The 20,077-nt window shown below is 41.2% G+C and overlaps 1 protein-coding gene and 1 pseudogene across 22 annotated transcripts in view; one reads left to right on the top strand and one right to left on the bottom strand.

The window, feature by feature from the left end:
- HEATR5A (HEAT repeat containing 5A) overlaps positions 1-20,077 on the top strand; it is a 141,898-nt gene that overhangs the window by 110,866 nt on the left and 10,955 nt on the right. For 17 of the 22 annotated variants that reach the window (XM_063715819.1, XM_063715825.1, XM_024231711.3 and 14 more), the window contains 7 exons: positions 1,601-1,780; positions 4,362-4,584; positions 8,316-8,564; positions 9,475-9,602; positions 10,937-11,084; positions 12,634-12,906; positions 15,265-15,489. In XM_063715819.1, the coding sequence (XP_063571889.1) occupies positions 1,601-1,780; positions 4,362-4,584; positions 8,316-8,564; positions 9,475-9,602; positions 10,937-11,084; positions 12,634-12,906; positions 15,265-15,489 (1,426 nt within the window). The remainder of the gene's footprint in view (positions 1-1,600; positions 1,781-4,361; positions 4,585-8,315; positions 8,565-9,474; positions 9,603-10,936; positions 11,085-12,633; positions 12,907-15,264; positions 15,490-20,077) is intronic. The other 5 variants (XM_063715829.1, XM_063715832.1, XM_054529978.2 and 2 more) reach the window with 1 other exon arrangement.
- Positions 11,212-11,291, bottom strand: LOC112128969 (small nucleolar RNA U3; annotated as a pseudogene).

Here is a 20,077-nt window from a genome sequence, read left to right as displayed (position 1 = left end):
TTTGGGAGGCCAAGGCAGGTGGATCACTTGAGGTCAAGAGTTAGAGACCAGCCTGGCCAACATGGTGAAACCCAGTCTACTAAAAATACAAAAAAATTAGCTAGGCATGGTGGCAGGTGTCTATTGTCCCAGCTGCTCAGGAGGCTGAGGTGGGAGGATCACTTGAACCTGGAGGAGGCAGAGGCTGCAGTGAGCTGAGATCATGCCACTGCACTCCAGCCTGGGCGACAGAGGGAGACTCCATCTCAAAAAAAAATCCAGCCCGGAATGACCTGAACTAATTAAAAGCAGGACTGGCATGAATAAATTAATTATAAGCATAGTGGGGAAAACTAATTTTAGTCAGTTCTTTCAACTTTCTTTTATTTAATTGTACTTGGGAAATAGTTGAGTGCTTTTACTCTTCAGAGAACTACATTAAATGTATGAATCTCTAATTTATTATAACTTTATTATGTGTGTTCTTGCTGTAAGCCACTTGAAATATTTTGTGAGATGAGACAAGAACTAAACAAATACACAGAAGAGGAAAAATAAGTTTTCCTTAGAAAAAGAGAAATATCAGCTGGACACAGTGGCTCATTCCTATAATCCCAACACTTTGGGAGGCTCAGGCAAGTGGCTCACTTGAGTTCAGGAGTTTGAGACCAGCCTGGGCAACATAGGGAGACCCTTTCTCTATAAAAAAATAAAAAATTAACCAGGCGTGGTGGTATGTGCCTGTGGTCCTGGCTACTCAGGAGGCTGAGGTGGGAGGATCCCCCTGTGGAGGTCAAGGCTGCAAGAGCTGTGATGGCACCACTGCATTCCAGCTTGGGCTACAGAGCAAGATCCTATCCCAAAAAAAGAGAGAGAAATATCATGGCACCTGGAAAAACCATAACTTGAGTAAATGTTTTGCATTGTAGAATTAATGATGTTTTGTTTTTAAGATTAAAATTACACTGTCTTCAAAACAATCAAAATTTTTGTTGGGGTTTTATTATTTCATAACTTCATTTCTTCATATTAATACATCTAGAACTGTTCAATTTATATACTCATTAGCACTGATTTCCTTGCTTCAACCTTAGACTTCGTTCCCTTTGGAAATGCTGACTTTTGACTATCATTATCAGTTCCTTCCATAGGATTTCTTGAAAGCAATAGCAATATAGTCTCAGTGACTAAATTCTTGAGATGTGAGTGAGCTCTGCTGAACTCACAAGGGAGATTTTTTTTTAAGAGATGGGTTTTTTTTGTTTGTTTTTTGTTTTTTAAGAGATGGGGTCTCACTCTGGAACCCAGTCTAGAGGTCTAGAGTGTAGTGGCTCAATCCTAGCTCACTGTGGCCTCAAACTCATGGGCTCCTGCAATCCTCCTGCCTTAGCCTTCTGAGTAACTGGTACTACAGGTGCACATTACCATGCCCAGCTAATTTTTGTATTTTCTTTTAGACAGAGTTTTGCCATGTTGCCCAGGCTTGTCTCAAACTCCTGGGCTCAAGCAATCTGCCTGCCTCACCTCCCAAAGTGCTGGGATTACAGGCATGAGCCACCACGCCCAGCCAAAGGAGATACTTATAATTTTAAAATATAACTTTTAATTTCTTGAAAACTAGGTTTGCAGTGCCTGGATAGCAAGTGGAGTTGTAAGTGACCTTAATGATCTCCGAAGAGTTCATCAGTTGCTTGTTTCATCATTAACTAAAATACAGGCTGGAAAAGAAGCTCTAAGTCACTTATATAATGAAAGTGCTTCTACCATGGAGATCTTAGCTGTGCTTAAAGCCTGGGCAGAGGTTGGTATATCTTAATTTATAACTGGAATTTTGGAAGTTGTTAATAAACACCTTAGGCCATAAACTGAAATTTACTGTTTAAAATGAACTACAAATAAGTTCATTTTTAAGGTTAAACAAAAAGAATTCCAACATGTGATGTATTTATATGTTAATATGTTGGTCAAGCATTTTAAAGTCTTCCATAGTCTATTATCTCCTACTTCAAGCAGTGCCACTTATGAGGCAGAGAGACTTTACAGTAGCCAGTGAAAATCAACTTTTATTGAATCCTGAATTCTTGGAAATTTGGGTCTCCTTGTATCTTCTGTCAATTCTGTAGCATGTATTGCTTTCTAATGCTCTTTCATAGAATGATTTTTGAATACTAAGTAGTCGTTATTTTATTTTCCAAGGGTAAAGAAATCTTACAGTAAAATGCTTATTTACTTTCCTAATAAAGAAGAAAGCTATATTATTTTTTAATTTACTATGCAATGTTTAAGCATTTGCAAAAGTAGATGTAATAGTATTGATAATGAATCCACATATACCCATCACCCAGCTTTAGCAGTTACCAAACATGACCAATCTTGGTTCACGTGTTATTTTTTTGGAGACAGAGTCTTGCTCTGTTGACGAGGCTGGGGTACATTGGAGCAGTCTCAGCTCCCTGCAGCCTCCACCTCCCAGGTTCAAGTGATTCTCGTGTCTCAACCTCCCAAGTAGGTGGGACTACAGGTATGCACCACCACGCCCAGCTAATTTTTGTATTTTTAGTAGAGATGGGGTTTCATCGTGTTGGCCAGGTTGGTCGCGAACTCCTGACCTCAAGTGATCCACTCTCCTCTGCCTCTTAAAGTGCTGGGATTACAAGCATGAGCCACCACGCCTGGCCCAGTTCACATACCATTTTAATGAAGGTATGTAATCTCACATTTCATCTAAGAGATTAACCAACATGTACAAAACGGTTTCCTCCAGTAGAGGTATTTTAAACCTGAAAGTTGTAGAATCTTTATTTTTGTCATTATTTAGCACAGCCTTCATTAGGAAGTAGTTGTGCCTAGATTCAATAAACTGGGTCTGGCCAGGTGCAGTGGCTCATGCTTGTAATCCCAACACTTTAGGAGCCCAAAGCAAGAGGATTACTTGAGGCCAGGAGTTCGAGATCAGCCTGGGCAACATACTGAGACCCCATCTCTATATAAAATTTTAAAAATAAATAAATTAGGCTGGGCACGGTGGCTCACACCTGTAATCCCAGAACTTTGGGAGGCCTAGGCGGGCAGATCACCTGAGGTCAGGAGTTCGAGACCAGCCTGGCTAACATGGCGAAATCCCATTTCTACTGAAAATACAAAAAATTAGCTGGGCATGGTGGCGCGTGCCTGTAATCTCAGCTACTCGGAAGGCTGAGGCAGGAGAATCGCTTGAACCCGGGAGGCAGAGGTTGCAGTGAGCCGAGATCGCACCATTGCACTCCAGCCTGGGGAACAAGAGCAAAACTCCATCTCAAAGAAAAGAAAATAAATAAATAAAATAACCTAGGCGCAGTGGCTCACGCCTATAATCCCAGCACTTTGGGAGGCTGAGGCGGGCAGATCACTTGAGGTCAGGAGTTCAAGACCAGCCTGGTCAACGTGGTGAAACCCCATCTCTACTAAAAATACAAAAACCAGGCAGGCATGGTGTGCGCGCCTGTAATCCCAGCTACTTGGGAAGCTGAGGCAGGAGAATCGCTCGAACCTGGGAGGCAGAGGTTGCAGTGAGCTGAGATGGCACCACTGCACTCCAGCCTGGGTGATAGAGTGAGACTTCTTCTCAAAAAAATAAAAATAAAATAAAATAGACTGGATCTACATCTCTGTGCTTTTGCTTAAGCCTGTTACCTCCTCATATTATTTCTTCAATAAAGATAAATAATGACTGACCAATATATATCTGGGAAGTCTGGGGCAATACCATAGAATCTATAATTAAACACATTAATGTTTGACTATCCATACTGTGTTGTGTATGTAGGTATAAATGGCCTCACGTAAGTTCGTCAGTTTTGCCACCCGATTAGTTTGCCAAAAACTTAGGTTTTTTCAGAGCTTTTTGGATTTTAGAGTTGTAGATAAAGGGATAGTGCATGTTATACACTGTGTTGCTTACTTTAACATTCTGTGATCCATGTTAAATCTATTTGTGCACACTTTTTGTAGAGCTTTAGTGATACATTTGAATGAAAATATTTTCAGTATTTCAGTTAAGAGATGGCTACTTGTAGCCATATGTTAAGATGGATTATTAGGCCATACCAGGCTTAGAGAGAAAGAGTGCCGTGATATAGTATTATGATTGTAAATGTGAGAAGTGGCATCATATTTACCAGATATTTGTTATCCCTAATGCATCTCATTGAAGATAGTATTTTTGACTCTTTCTACCCCAGTTTTCTGTGTGTAGTTACACAGACAGGCCTTCTTGATATCACAGTGCATTTCAAGTCCGGTATGCTCAAAGGTAAGTCTGCCTCTTCAGGAAGATATAAAAATTTTATAGCACCTTTTCAGCAGATAAAAGATTTTCCTGTTTTTAAATTAACCTTTAACAGGTCTACATAATTGCTGGGCAAAGACATAAAAACCACAGACAACCTTTGAAGACTACTACCTGTTTAGAAGACAGTATCAGAAATGGATCGTGTTCATCAGATGGACTGCTTGACTTAGTCTATGCAGATCTTGGCACACTAAGCAGACTCTGGCTTGCTGCACTTCAGGATTTTGCTCTTTTAACTTTGCCTTCAGAATTTGCCTCCCAACTTCCTGCTGAAGGTAAGGAGATAAAATACTTAGATAATTCCTAGAGTGACAGTTAACACATTTTCTTTTTTTTTGACAGGGTCTTACTTTGTTTCCCAGGCTGGAGTGCAGTGGTGCAATTTTGGCTCACTGCAACCTCTGCCTCCTGGGCTCAGGCGATCCTCCCACCTCAGCCTCCCAAGTAGCAAGGACTACAGGCACACACCACCATGCCCAGCTAATTTTTGTATCTTTTGTAGAGATGGGGTTTTGCCTTGTTGCCAGGCTGTTCTCAAACTTCTGTAATCCCAGCAGTTTGGGAAGCTGAGGTGGGCAGATCACTTGAGGTCAGGAGTTCAAGACCGGCATGGCCAACATGGTGAAACCCTGTTTCTACTGAAAACACAAAAGTTAGCCAAGTGTGGTGGCGAGTGCCTGTAATCCCTGCAACTCGGGAGGCTGAGGCAGGAGGATTGCTTGAACCCGGGAGGCTGAGGTTGCAGTGAGCTGAGATCGTGCCACTGTACTCCAGCCTAGGTGACAAGAGTGAGACTCTGTCTCAAAAAAAAAAGAAAGGATACACCCACCAGCAACTTGTTTTCATTTCTCCACACTGTATTATCATGCTTAATAATTTTTGCCAATCTGATGGCTATGAAATATTTCATTGTTTTATTTTCCTATTTCCTTGATTAAGGATCTTTAAGTTGCTTTTTCCATAAATAATGCAGTCATAATCTTTGCCCATCTGCTATTTGGTATGTATTTTGTTGTAAGATACAATGAATCTTTCTGAGTTTCTCTTCAAAAGATTTAGCCTTTAACTTCCTTACCCTTTGTTCTCAAACTCAACTTTCTTGTTTCTCCTTGCCTCTACTTAGTATAAACAGCCTAGCCCCTTCCTGTCAGTTTTAATCGATAACTGACATCTGTTCCTTTGGTTACCTGCACCCATTGTCCTCCCGAAACTGCACGTCCTACATGCTCCACCACTGGACCTCACGTCCCCCTCTCTTCCATATTTAGAAAAATATTTACAAGTAGCCATTCGGGTCAGCTCAGATTGTGCAGTCCACAGCCCGTGGGGGAAGAACACAGAGATACAGATCGCATTAGCATATAAAAGCCCCCTTGTCTCCTTTGTTCGGTGTGCACTTGCGATCTTGATTGATGCGAGTGACATCCTTTTGCAAAAGTAAATTGCCTTGCTGAGCAAACTAAAATTATATCCGAGTGCTGTTTCTTTTGCAGCATCAGAAATTCATTTATAACAATTGTTTTCTTCCTGATTGTTTAATCCTTTATATATATACACACAACACTATTCCTTTGTGGTTGCATGTCTTGTAAGTATTTTCTCTCAGTCTGTAACTTGTTCTTTTCTTTTACCTTTTTTAAACTAATGTAAGCTGGGTGTGATGTAGTACACCTATAGTTCCAGCTACTCAGAAGGCTGATGTGGGAAGATCCCATGAGCCCAGGAGTTGGAGGCTGCAGGCAGCTATGATTGTGCCACTGCACTCCAGCCTGGGTGACAGAGCAAGTCCCTCTCTTAAAAAAAAAAAAAATTTTTTAAGGAATGTAATCAGTCAGTCATTTATGGTTTGTGTTTTTGTTGTTACCGCATACATTTTTAAACTTAAGATCATAAAGACATATAAGCTTTACAGTTTTGCCTTTTACATTTTGAACTTTGGTAGAACTGGAATTTATTTTGTGTGTGTGGAATAGGGATAGCGTTCTTAGTTTTAGTCAGTTACTAATACTGCATTTTATGGGTTGGTTACTTTGTAGCCACTCTTAATCTTCTTCATATTATTCCAAAATGTCTTAGCTATCATTGTATTTTTACTTTTTGATATGAATTTTAGGATGAGCCTGTAAAGTTCTACTAGTTTTGTGTGTGTGTATTTGGTTTGTTTGTTTGTTTGTTTTTAGAGACAGGGTGTTGCTGGGTTGCCCAGGCTGGAGTACAATGACTGTTCACAGGAGCAATCATAGTGCACTACAGCTGGGCTCAAGTGATCCTGCCACCTCACCCTCCTAAGCAGCTGGGACTATGGTGTACACAATGGTGCCCAGCCTAGTTCTATTAGAATTTTCATTGAAATTATACACAAAAAAAATGTGGAGTGTTTGTTGTACTTTTCAGTAGCATAAAAATGGAAACAAAATGAAAATAAACTGATTTATTTACACAACAGAAAAATGAATGACAGACATATAGCAACTGTAAGTAAATCTTAAAAACATAATGTTAAGTGAAAAAAAAATTTATTTATTTATTTATTTGAGATGGAGTCTTGCTCTGTGGCCCAGTCTGGAGGGCAGTGGCTTGATCTCGGCTCACTGCAACCTCCGCCTCCCGGGTTCAAGCGATTCTTCTGCCTCAGCCTCCCAAGTAGCTAGGACTACAGGCGTGCCCTACCACGCCTGGCTAATTTCTGTATTTTTAGTAGAGACAGGGTTTCTCCACGTTAGCCAGGCTGGTCTCGAGCTCCTGACCTCAGGTGATCTGCCCGCCTCAGCCTCCCACAGTGCTGGGATTACAGGCATGAGCCACTGTGCCTGGCCAAAAAAAAATAAAGGATGCGTGTAAGCCAGGCACAGTGATACATGCTGGTAGTCTCAGCTACTCAGGAGGCTGAGGTGGGAGGGTCACTTGAGCTCAGGAGTTCCGGGCAAACCTGGACAACATAGTGAAACCCCATCTACAAAAAAAAAAAAAAAAAAAAAGGATACATACAGTATGATGCCTTTTAAGTAAACGTTTAAACACACAAAAAAATAGTGTATGTTGTTAATGAATACATACATTATTGTGAAAGTATAAGACCATGTCTGGGAGTCATTCTCACTGGCTTGAGGAAAGTAGTCATGGAAAGAGGGACAAGAATTAGTGCTATTAACAGTCTTAGGTTTTTTAAGGAAAGAAATGGCCAGGCATGGTAGCTCACACCTGTAATCCCAGCACTTTGGGAGGTTGAGGTGGGCAGATTGCCTGAGCCCAGGAGTTCAAGACCAACCTGGGCAACATGGTGAAACCTCATCTCTACTAAAATACAAAAAATTAGCTGGGCGTGGTGGTGCACACCTGTGGTCCCAGCTACTCAGGAGGCTGAGGCGGGAGAATCGCTTGAACCCAGAAGTCAGAGGTTGGCAGTGAGCCGACATCACGCCACTGCAGTGAAACTCCGTCTGAAAAAAAAAAAAAAGAAAAAAGTTAAGAGAGATTTAAGAAAATCAGGGAAAATGTTAATGTTCATCTTGGAAGTGGGTAAATGGGTGTTGGTATTTATTTTAATCACACATATACACATATTTTGTTTTAAAATGTTTATTATTAAATTATAAAAAGTTACTAATTAGGCTGAAAACTTTTTATGAAGTTAAAAGTAGATCAGCCCTATGACCTATCAGTTGTACTTCCTGTAAAAATAAGAACATTGATAACAAAATACTGATAACACAGCAGCATGAATGAATCTCTAAAAATGTTGTTAGGTTATTTTGTTAACAAAATATTAGTCACAGATAAGTACATATGTATATGTGATTCTACTTATATGAAGTTCAAGAATAGGCAAAACTAAGCTGTGCTGATAAAAACTAGAAAGTAGTTGTCTTAGGGTATAGGGAACTGACTGAAAAAGGGTACAAGGGAACTTTCAGAGTGATGGAAATGGTCTATATCTTGTAACAGAAAAAAAGAGAAAATATATTGGAGGCTAATCTCTTATTTTTCCTGAAACTGTTTGCTTTAGGTGGTGCTTTCTACACAGCAGAGACTAGCGAAAATGCAAAATTGCATTATTACAACTCCTGGGCACTTATCCTCCATGCTACAGCATTGTGGCTTACAAGCACAGGCTTTGTTGTTGCTGACCCAGATGAAGGAGCATCTAATCTCTCCAGGCCTGTAACACCAACTTCCATGTGTCAGGGTTCATCATCTGGGGCTACCATAAAGTCCCCTGAGGATGTCTACACTGATAGATTCCATCTTATTTTAGGTCAGTTAAACCACTTATACAAGTTTACAACCCTGGGGGGCGGTTATTCTTTTTTTTTTTTTTTTTTTTTGAAATGGAGTTTCACTCTTTCGCCCAGGCAGTGGCATGATTTCAACTCAAGCTCACAATTATTGTCAATTGAAAATAAAAATATAAATTACTTAAGCTCTCTGCTCATTTATGTCAGAATTAGTGTCAATAATAGTGCCTACTTTGTCAGCTATTATGAGAATTTAATAAAAAGATGTATGTCAAAGCACAGCGACTGATATGTGGTAATCACCCAATAAATTTTAGCCAAAGTAAAGTTATGAAACTCCATACGTTTTCTGGTGCAATTTTATTGTAATTTTTGCAGATTTGAACTGTTTCATAGCAACTAAGCAACTAGTGTACAAGCCTAGCTTAGATTTTTTTTTTTTTTTTTTTTTTTGGAGACAGTTTTGCTCTTGTTGCCCAGGCTGAAGTCCAATGGAGCGATCTCGGCTCACCACAACCTCTGCCTCCTGGGTTCAAACGATTCTCCTGCCTCAGCCTCCCGAGTAGCCAGGATTACAGGCATGCGCCACCATGCCCAGCTAATTTTGTATTTTTAGTCGAGATGGGGTTTCTCCATGTTGTTCAGGCTGGTCTCAAACTCCCCACCTCAGATGATCCGCCCGCCTCGGCCTCCCAAAGTGCTGGGATGACAGGCGTGAGCCACCGTGCCCGGCATAGATTTTTTTTGTACATGTAGATAGAAACAAACTATTAAGTGACTTGTCTTGTCATTTAATTGTTTAGTCTTAAATTCATTGTGATTTATTTGTATTACCTTTTTACTGTTTGTTTATATATCTTACCAAAATATTACTTAATTTCATAAACCAATAATTTGAAAGAAGCTTCCTCCTCTTTTTGCTTTCCACAGGAATCAGCGTGGAATTTCTATGTTCCTTACGTTCAGATGCAACCATGGAAAGCATAACTGCTTGTTTACATGCATTGCAAGCACTTCTAGATGTACCTTGGCCCAGATCAAAAATTGGCAGTGATCAGGTGATTTATCTGGGGGTTTTTTTGTAAGGCTTCTGTAGTCTTTAAGGAAGAGAAACATGTTCAGGTTTCTATAGTTAACAGTAAGTAAACACAGAGAAATTTTTTTTTTAAACCGTACAGCTGCACAGCTAGGCCTTGAAGCAGAATGCCATAAGCATATGTGTTGACCCAAAAGCAATCATCCCTCTTACTCTGCCACTTTTCTGTCTCTGCTTCTTTCTGCAGTGATGGGAGGGTTCTATATTGCATTGTCGAGGACAGTAGCCACTAATTACATGTGGCATTTATTCTTTGTTTCTTTTTTTTCTGCATACCCTGCTCTTTGTGTATATACCTATATCTTATATTCCATTCCCCAAGAGAGAATCTAATGGGTTCATGTAGTTACAGTCCATTACAAAGTATTCCTGTTGGCTGAGTTCTCCCTCCAGGTCTTTTTAAGAGATTGCTGGCTAGCCTGTAGGTGGAGTCAGGCACTAATATCTGACGTGGGTGTGGCCATGGGAAAAGGGTTCCTGTACAAAGTGTGGTATTTCCCTTTGACTGCTTTTCTCAAGGGCAAGTGTGCATTGGGCAGATACTTTTGATACGTGTTTTATCAAGTATATTACTTTTGTTATTGACTCTTGGATGTTAAGATAAGTGAGTAGTGGCCGGGCGAGGTGGCTCACGCCTGTAATCCCAGCACTTTGGGAGGCTGAGGCGAGCGGATCACGAGGTCAGGAGATCGAAACCATCCTGGCTAACACGGTGAAACCCTGTCTCTACTAAAAATTAAAAAAAAAAATTAGCTGGGTGTGGTGGTGCATACCTGTAGTCCCAGCTACTCGGGAGGCTGAGACAGGAGAATGACGTGAACCCAGGAGGCGGAGCTTGCAGTGAGCGGAGATCGCGCCACTGCACTTCAGCCTGGGCGACAGAGCAAGACTCCATCTCAAAAAAAAAAAAAAAAAAAAAGATAAGTGAGTAGTATAATTTCCTCTGCATAGACTGTCTATTATTTAAGTGTTTAATACTAACTTTTATTAGGTTTAAAGTGTTAATCAGGTTGAGACAGGGTTTCACCATGTTGGCCAGGCTTGACCTCGAACTCCTGGCCTCAAGTAATCCACTCACCTCGGCCTCCCAAAGTGCTGGGATTGCAGGCATGAGCCACTGTGCCCAGCCTCTGGAGTTGATTTAAAATGGAGCCAGTGTTACTTAACTTTATTGCACTAAAGCAATTTGTTACATTCTCTATTTCTGAATTTTATCATGGCATTTAGCATTGGTATTTTTTACAAAAGAAATGTATAATTTCTAATTCAGTGTCCTGTACATGATTTCCATGATAGGACTTGGGTATAGAATTGCTGAATGTTCTACATCGAGTAATTTTAACCAGAGAATCACCTTCCATTCAGTTGGCTTCACTTGAAGTGGTAAGGCAGATTATCTGTGCTGCTGAAGAACATGTGAAAGAAAAAAGACGAAGTGCAGAAGGTAAATGTTAACCTTTAATGCCGAGTTGATCAAATAGCATCATTCTTTTGTAAAGTATTATTTAATGTATCTAGTTTTGATACTCTTTTGTGTGTAGTACAAATGTAACATGTCTAGGCATGGCCTTATTTACTTTTTTTGCTCTACACATTCGGAGAAACTTCCCTAGTAATAAACTATAGAAATGATCCCTGAAAGTAGAGTCTTTAGGCATGGCTTTATTTATTTATTTATTTAGTGAGACAAGGGCTCACTCCAGTTGCCCAAGCTGGAGTGCATTGGCACAATCTCGCCTCACTGCAGCCTCAACCTCCCAGGCTCAGGTGATTCTCCCACCTTAGCCTCCTGAGTAGCTAGGACTACAGGCACATGCCACCATGCCTGGCTAATTTTTTTGTATTTTTTAGTAGAGATGGAATGTGGCCATGTTGCCCAGCCTGGTCTCTCGAACTCCTAGACTCAGGCAGTCCACCCACCTCGGCCTCCCAGAGTGCTGGGATTACAGGCATGAGCCATCATGCCCAGCCTGGCATGGTTTTAAATCTTCTCATTCACCTCTACATGTTAGTTTAGATATTGTCAGTAGTTAAACTACTATTCTCTGGGTGAAATGAGAATTTTAACAAAACCTGGAAGAAATAAATCCCTTACACTACTAGAATACTTGCTTTAGCTGTGTTTACCAACGTGCATGGAAAGAACTTATGTTTGCAGATTGCTCATTTACAAGTCTAATACGGTATTGGAGAGTTTACCACTTAAGATTATAGTTGGCTGCATATTATAGAAAACCCAATATAAGAGTGAATTTAAACCCCAAAGATTTATTTGCTCACCTAAATAGGTGGCCAGAGATAGGCAGTCTAGGGCTGACATGGCACCTTCTTAAAGACATTAAGGACGTGACTTTCTGTCTTTCTGTCCAGCCACCATCGATACGTAAGGTCACATGGTAATTTCTGGAGCTCTAGCTATCAGGTTTACAGTCTTAACAGCAAGAAGGAGTTAACCGGGCAATATTGTAAGGCTGACAGGATTAAAAAGACTTCTTTTGACTAATTGCAATAGGAAGTCATAATAAAGATGATTACTTTTACCTTCATAACTTCTTTCTCCCTCAGTCTTTAACACCCAAAATTTAGTCATTAAATGTATTTCCTGGCCGGGCGCAGTGGCTCGTACCTGTAATCCTGGCATTTTGGGAGGCCGGGGCGGGTGGATCGCTTGAGGTCAGGAGTTCGAGACCAGCCTGACCAACATGGTGAAACCTTGTCTCTACTACAAATACAAAAATTAGCTGGGCATGGTGGTGCATGCCTGTAATCCCAGCTACTTGGGAGGCTGAGGCAGGAGAGTCACTTGAAACTGGAAGGCAGAGGTTGCAGTGAGCTGAGATCATGCCATTGCATTCCAGCCTGTGTGACAGAGCGAGACTCCGTCTCAAAAAAATAAAATAAATGTATTTCCTGTAACAGGATTTAACTAAATTGCCATCTACCAGAAGCAGAGCAAGCACAAAGTATTTATTAAACACTATTCTTTCTTTTAGTTGATGATGGGGCTGCTGAAAAGGAAACTCTGCCAGAGTTTGGAGAGGGAAAGGACACCGGAGGACTTGTGCCTGGGAAGTCTTTGGTCTTTGCAACACTGGAATTGTGTGTATGCATTCTAGTTAGACAGCTCCCAGAATTAAATCCTAAATTGACAGGTAGCCCAGGAGTAAAAGCTAGGAAGCCACAGATGCTATCAGAAGATGGAAGTAGATTGGTTTCAGCTGCGTTGGTTATCCTTTCAGAACTTCCTGCAGTGTGCTCTCCTGAAGGTATGCTGTGGTATGTGATTGCTTGACTTGACCTAGAAGAGAAATGGTTTTAATGGATAATGGAGTCTAGTTGCTAATCTTTTTCTTTTTAAATGAATGCTGACCCAAACATTTGGGTATTACCTTTAATCCTCTAAGATTAGGATTACATTTTAATAAATTGTTTAACTAAAAGTAAAAATATAGAGGGCCAGGCGCAATGGCTCATGCCTGTAATCCCAGCACTTTGGAAGGCCAAGGTGGGTGGATCACCTGAGGTCAGGAGTTCGAGACTAGCCTGACCAACATGGTGAAACCCCGTCTCTACTAAAAATACAAAATTAGCCAGGCATGGTGGCACATGCCTGTAATCCCAGCTACTTAAGAGGCTAAGGCAGGAGAATCGCTTGAACCCAGGAGGCGGAGGTTGCAGTGAGCCAGGATCATGCCATTGCACTCCAGCCTGTGCAACAAGAGTGAAATTACGTCTAAAAAAAAAAAAAAGAGAGTGAAAATATAGAGATAGCAAGTATTATAGATATGCTCTTCTATGATTGACAGTACTTCTGACCAGTCAGTGGCAATTATTAGTGCTTGGGCATGTTTTGGTATACAATTTCTAACAGACTTTTCCTGCCTCAGTGATGGCAGAAGTTTGTCATTCTATCTGGTTCTGTTTGGAATTGACTCCATACTCTTTTTTGTTGTTGTTGTTTAACACAAGTACTTTCTCTGTCACCCAGGCCAGAGTGCAGTGGAACAATCATAGTTCACTGTAACCTCAAACTCCTGGGCTTAAGCAATCCTCCTGCCTTAGCCTCCTGAGTAGTTAGGACTCAGGCCTGTGCCACCATACCTGGCTAATTTTTTTTTTTTTTAATTTTTTGTAGAGATGGGGTCTTGCTATGTTGCCCAGGCTGGTCTTGAACTCCTGGCCTCAAGTGATCCTCCCTCCTTGATATCCCAAAGTGCTGGGACTACAGGTGTGAGCCACCATGCCCAGCAAGTCCATACTCTTTAACATAGCATTTAAGGCTCTCTGTGTAGCTCTGTTAAGCCGTTACCTTTTTTCAGTTCCTTCTTTGCAAATCCTAAACCCAAGAGGCTTCATGTTCATCCTTGTTCTGTGCTACCGTGTCGTTACTTGATCTGAAATGACCCTTATCTGCTTTTTAAAATTTTTCTTCCTTCGTGGTTCAACTGCAGGCCTACCTCATGTATAAAGGCTTCCCTAAAAACTCTAGCTCATCTGAGTTTTGTTTTTTCATGTATATGCATGTGTTATTTCCATATGTAGGTCTGTAGCTCGTATCTGTCCTACAAAGGCATTATATGTAATTGATTATTACATATAAAAGAGAAATGTCTTGTTTCCAATTAAATTTTGTATATTCTGTGAAATCTAGCAGATTATAGGTATTTAGTACTTAGCAGATACTTCTTAATTGGTAAACATATTTCTGCTAAAGGTGATTTTTTGTTTTTTGTTTGTTTGTTTTTTGAAATGGAGTCTTGCTGTGTCACCCAGGCTGGAGTGCAGTGGTGCGATCTCGGCTCACTGCAACCTCTGCCTCCCGGATTCAAGCAATTCTTCTGCCTCAGCCTCCCGAGTATCTGGGACTACAGGCATGCGCCACCACACCCGGCTAATTTTTGTATTTTTAGTAGAGACAGGGTTTCACCATTTTGGCCAGGCTGGTCTCGAACTCCTGACCTCATGATCCACCCACCGTGGCCTCCCAAAGTGCTGGGATTACAGGCTCAGCCACAGCCACTAAAGGTGTTATTTTTTTGTTAGTTGGTTGGTTTTTTTTTTAAGACAGGGTCTCACTCTGTGCCCAGGCTGGAGTTCAGTGGTACAGTCTCAGCTCACTGCAGCCTCAACCCCCTGGGCTCAAGCAGTCTTCCCACCTCAGCCTCCTAAGTAGCTGGGACCAACAGGCGCACACCACCATCCCCATCCCAGCTTTTTTTTTTTTTTTGTAGAGATGAAGTCTCACTATGTTGCCCAGGCAACATTGTGAATGTACTTACTGCCACTGGACTGTACACTAAAAATGGTTAAAATGGTAAACTTTATGTTGTATATATTTTACCACAGTAAAAGATAAATAAAAATAAATTCATTTATCAACTGCCAAAGAAAACAAAAACAGCGAAAGCAAACATCATCTCCAGTTATAACCATCAAGATTTAATCCATCCTTAAAAAATTTTAATAAAGCTACTTACATTATCTTAACAGTTACAATTCTTTATTAGAAATCATCTTTTAAAAACTAAAAATCTGACATTGTCTTACTCCTTGATGATTTATTTTCAGGAACCATATATGTATAGGTTGAAATCCAGTGTGTTTTTAAAAAATGTATCTTACAGGAAGCATCTCAATTCTCCCTACTATATTGTACCTCACAATCGGGGTCCTCAGAGAGACTGCTGTGAAGTTACCTGGGGGCCAGTTATCTTCAACAGTTGCAGCTTCCCTACAGGCTCTAAAAGGAATATTATCTTCTCCCATGGCCCGGGCAGAAAAGAGCCGTACTGCTTGGACTGACCTTCTCCGAAGTGCCTTAACAACAATTCTTGACTGTTGGGATCCAGGTAATTGAGGCTATTTGGAAGCAGTTCAGTTTGTTTTAAAAAGTGAGAAGAAGAGTTTTTTGAGGATAAGATATTTTACTTGATCATATTTGGCCATATCACCTAGAGGAGACCATATTCAATACTATGTGTTTAGAAGATATATATAAGTAGATAGATAGAAAATTGGCCGGGTGCAGTGGCTCACACCTGTAATCCCAGCACTTTGGGAGGCCAAGGCAGGTGGATCACCTGAGGTCAGGAGTTCGGGACCAGCTGGGCAATATGGTGAAACCCCGTCTCTACTAAAAATACAAAAATCAGCCGGGTCTGGTGGCACATGCCTATAATCCCAGCTACCCAATGCTGTCTCAGCTACTCCACTGAGACAGGAGAATTGCTTGAACCCTGGAGGCAGAGGTTGCAGGGAGCCAAGATCACGCCATTGCACTCCAGCCTGGACAACAGAGCGAGACTCCGTCTCAAAAAAAAAAAAGAAAGCTGTGTTCTGGGGCCAGGCGCAGTGGCTCACGTCTATAATCCCAGCACTTTGGGAAGCCAAAGCTTGCGGATCACTTGAGGTCAGGAGTTCAAGGCCAGCCTGGCCAACGTGGTGAAACCCCATCTCTACTGAAAATACAAAAATTACCCAGGTGTGGTAGTGCACGCCTGTGGTCCCAGCTCTCGGAAGGCTGAGGCAGGAGGCAGGAGGATTGCTTAAACCCAGGAGGCAGAGCTTGTAGTGAGCCAAGATCGTGCCACTGCACTCCAGCCTGGGTAACAGAACAAGACTCTTGTCTCAAAAAAATAAAATTAAAAAGCTGTGTTCCGATTTTAACAGCATTAAGGTTGTTAAATGACAGGCAGCCTATATTTTGACAGTGAAAGACCTTCACATGTAATAGTGTGTTTAGTAAAAAATGTAGTATGATCCATGTCTAGCCAATGGAAGTTTTTAATACACACAGTATACTGAAAAATACATAAGCCATACAAAAAGACCAATCTGGTTCACCATGCCAGCATTTACTAAGTGACTAGCCAAGTTATTCAGTTTTTCTGCACCTTAGTTTTCTTATTAATAAATAAAGATATTATGTTGCAAGAAATTATTAGAGCAGTAACTTAATATGTGAAAAGCATCTCACTTATTACCTGGCATGTATCAATAAATGATAGCCAGTATTATTTTCAGCATCCATTAAAACTTGTTTTTCGTCTGGTGCAGTGGCTCACACCTGTAATCCTAGCTACCCAGGAGGCTGAGGCAGGAGAATCGCTTGAACCCGGGAGGCAGAGGTTGCAGTGAGCCGAGGTCGCGCCACTGCACTCCAGCCTGGGGGACAAAGCGAGACTCCATCTCAAAAAAACAAACAAAAAAAACTTGTTTCTCTTTTTTCTTATTTTTGTGAGGTTTTTATTTTCAATAGTATGTTGTAGTAATTATAAAAAGTCTTTAGACACAGTATGCATTTTCCCTGCCTTCCCAGTTTTGTTTATAAATGTCACAATTTGCCATATTTCATTTTACATATAAAATGTTTTCAACTGAAATCAGCATTTATTGACCACCCACTTTGCCCAAAGTTGGGAATCTAGTGGAGTCTGGCTCCTATAAATTGCTGTAGGGTGTGATTATTACCTTAAGAATTTCCCAAAGGCAATAGTAATGTCTTAATTATCGCTGCATTTCTAGTACAATAAAAAAAATTCTAACTGGTTTTTTTTAAAAAAAATGGGAGTAATTAGTACTGTTTAAGTAAAATCAGGCAGAGTGTCACAAGTAGGATTCTCTAAAAGTACTCACCGAGAGGGAGTTTGGAGAGCAAGAAGTTTATTAAGAAACATCTGTGAAGGGAAGAGGGGAAGGCAATATTGGGCAAAAGAAATCAAACTGTGCCAGTTTCCCAACAAATCTCAGTAAATCCGTCTGAGGAGCTCTGGAGCCAGATTGCCCATCAGAGTGTCTTAACATATGACAGAAATGGCCTGGCCTTCAAATGTGGGCTGCTCCAGGAAGGATTTGATCTCAGGTAAGACAGCCATCTCTAGCTGAGACTGATCCGGAAGGAGCTGACCCTTGATCACACTTCCCACAGCTGGGCAGCACATTCTCCCTTGAAGGGGATCTCTCAGTGGTGCATCTCTGTATCCACCACTAGAGGCTTCTCAGAAGAGTCAACGTCTTAAAAGATTAGAAAGTTTTCTCCACATGGACATCATAGAAATGGATTCTAGGAATCGCTTGAACCCGGGAGATGGAGATTGCCGTGTGAGCCAAGATCGCACCTCTGCACTCCAGCCTGGGCGACAGAGCGAGACTCTGTCTCAATAAAAAAGAAAACAAAAAAAGAAAGAAATGGATTCTAGGTACAACAGTTTGACCAAAAACTTGGAGAATTAAATAGCTAGGGAAGGCAAGTAGAACAATGAGGGGGTGTGGATTTGGATGGAAGAGTGTATAAGAGTCGTGAATGACGATTAGTAGGGAAAGAAATGAAGTTGGATGGTACATGGGGCCAGATTATGGAGGGTTTGGCATGATTTAGACTGCCTTTAATAGGCATGTGGAATCATGAAACTTTTTTTGTTGTTTGTTGTTGTTGTTGTTGAGATGGAGTCTCGCTCTGTTGCCCAGGCTGGAGTGCAATGGTGCGATCTCAGCTCACTGCAACTTCTGCCTCCCGGGTTCAAGTGATTCTCCTGCCTCAGCCTCCTGAGTATCTGAGATTACAGGTGCTCACCACCAGGCCTGGATAATTTTTGTTTTTTTTGTATTTTTAGTAGAGACAGGGTTTCACCATGTTGGTCAGGCTGGTCTCGAACTCCTGACCTCATGATCCGCCTGCCTCGGCCTCGCAAAGTGCTGGGATTACAGACATGAGCCATCATGCCCGGCCGAAAGGGTTTTTTTTGTTTGTTTGTTTGTTTTGAGGCGGAGTTTTGCTCTTGTTGCCCAGGCTGGAGTGCAATGGCGTGATCTTGGCTCACCACAATCTCTGCCTCCCAGGTTCAAGCAATTCTCCTGCCTCAGCCTCCCGAGTAGCTGGGATTACAGGCATGTGCCACCACGCCTGGCTAATTTTTTTTTGTATTTTTAGTAGAGACAGAGTTTCTCCATGTTGGTCAGGCTGGTCTTGAACTCCTGACCTCAGATGATCTGCCCACCTTGGCCTCCCAAAGTGCTGGGATTACAGGCATGAGCCACCGTGCCTGGCTACGAAAGGGTTTTAAAAAGGAAAGTAATGTGCTTGGATTTGTGTTTCTAAAGGTTCGCTCTTGGCAGCAGTGTAAAGAAGAAAGCCAAACTGAGAGATAAGATAATAATAGTATGGACAAAAAGGAGTAAAATGATGAAAAGTCAAATGTTAAGCAGTTTTCAACAGAACTTACTAGTAGTTTGATTTAGGAGTTGAAAGGGTAGGATGACTTGAACACTCACATGTGATTAACAGAAATAACCCAGTGAGGGTTTTTAGGAGAAGAGAGTGAGTTGATTTTGAAATGCCTAGAGGATAGTCAAATGGAGCAGATGGGTAGAGGTATGGAATTCAAGAAAGTAGTCTGGGCTAGAGATACTTTCTGGACTATGTATGTATTTGGGAGCTATCAATGTAACCTATGGGACAACTGAAATCACCCAGCTTGAGTTTCTGGAGCAAGAAGAGGACCAAAATCAAGGTGAGAGGAGATTCAGAAGATAATGTGGTTACATAAGCCAGTTTTTAATAAAGAGGGAGTGGTCAGCACTATAAAATACTGTAGAGAGGCCAAACAGTGTGGGGGATAGAGCTCACAGTGTTGAGGCACAAGTGATAGGTGTAAGGAATGGGAAAGATCAAGTATAGGCTTCTCTTCACAGGAAGAAGAGAAATAGCTAAAGGGAAAATGTAAGATCAAGGGATAACTTTTTTTTAAGATGACATTCAAGCCTGAGTTCATACTTAACGGGGGAAAAAAAGGAGGTGGACATGGGGTTGGAGATAGAAGTATTAGAAAGGAAAGCAGCATCCCTGTCTAGGCAGAAGGAATAAAATTTACAGCACATTTAAAAGGATTGACCTCTGCCAATATGAGGAAAGAACAGCAGGTAAGGATGGAAAATAATATTATAGCTGCAAGTTTTTATGTTGAGGGCTGGCCAGTGTGGCTCACTCCTGTAATCCCAGCACTTTGGGAGGCCTTGGCGAGAGGACCGCTTGAGGCCAGGAGTTCAAGACCAGTGTGGGCAACATAACAAGATACTGTCTTTACAAATAATAATAATAATTCATGTTGAGGGTTATGATGAGCTTGCCTCTTTCATCTCACAAAAAAAAATGGGTTGTGTTTTGTTGTTGTTGTTGTTGTTGTTGTTTTGGATGTGTATCAGGGAATTAGGCTGGGACAGGATTTAGACTAGCTACTAAGAGAAATTAAGGAGTTGATCATGACAGGTTAAATGTTTCCTGCCCAACAAATTGCCTCAAAACTTAGTGGCTTAAAAGAGCAAACGCATATTATATTATCTGACAGTTTCTATGGGTCCAGGATTAGGAGCAGTTTAGCTATGGGGTTCTAGCTTAGGTTCTCTCATGAAATTACTGTTAAGGTGTTGGCCAGGGCTGCA

This window comes from Pongo abelii, chromosome 15 (genome assembly GCF_028885655.2).
Source record: "Pongo abelii isolate AG06213 chromosome 15, NHGRI_mPonAbe1-v2.0_pri, whole genome shotgun sequence".
Lineage (NCBI taxonomy): Eukaryota > Metazoa > Chordata > Mammalia > Primates > Hominidae > Pongo > Pongo abelii.
Note: the sequence above shows the minus strand (reverse complement) of the source record. Positions and strands in the feature narration are given on the sequence as shown.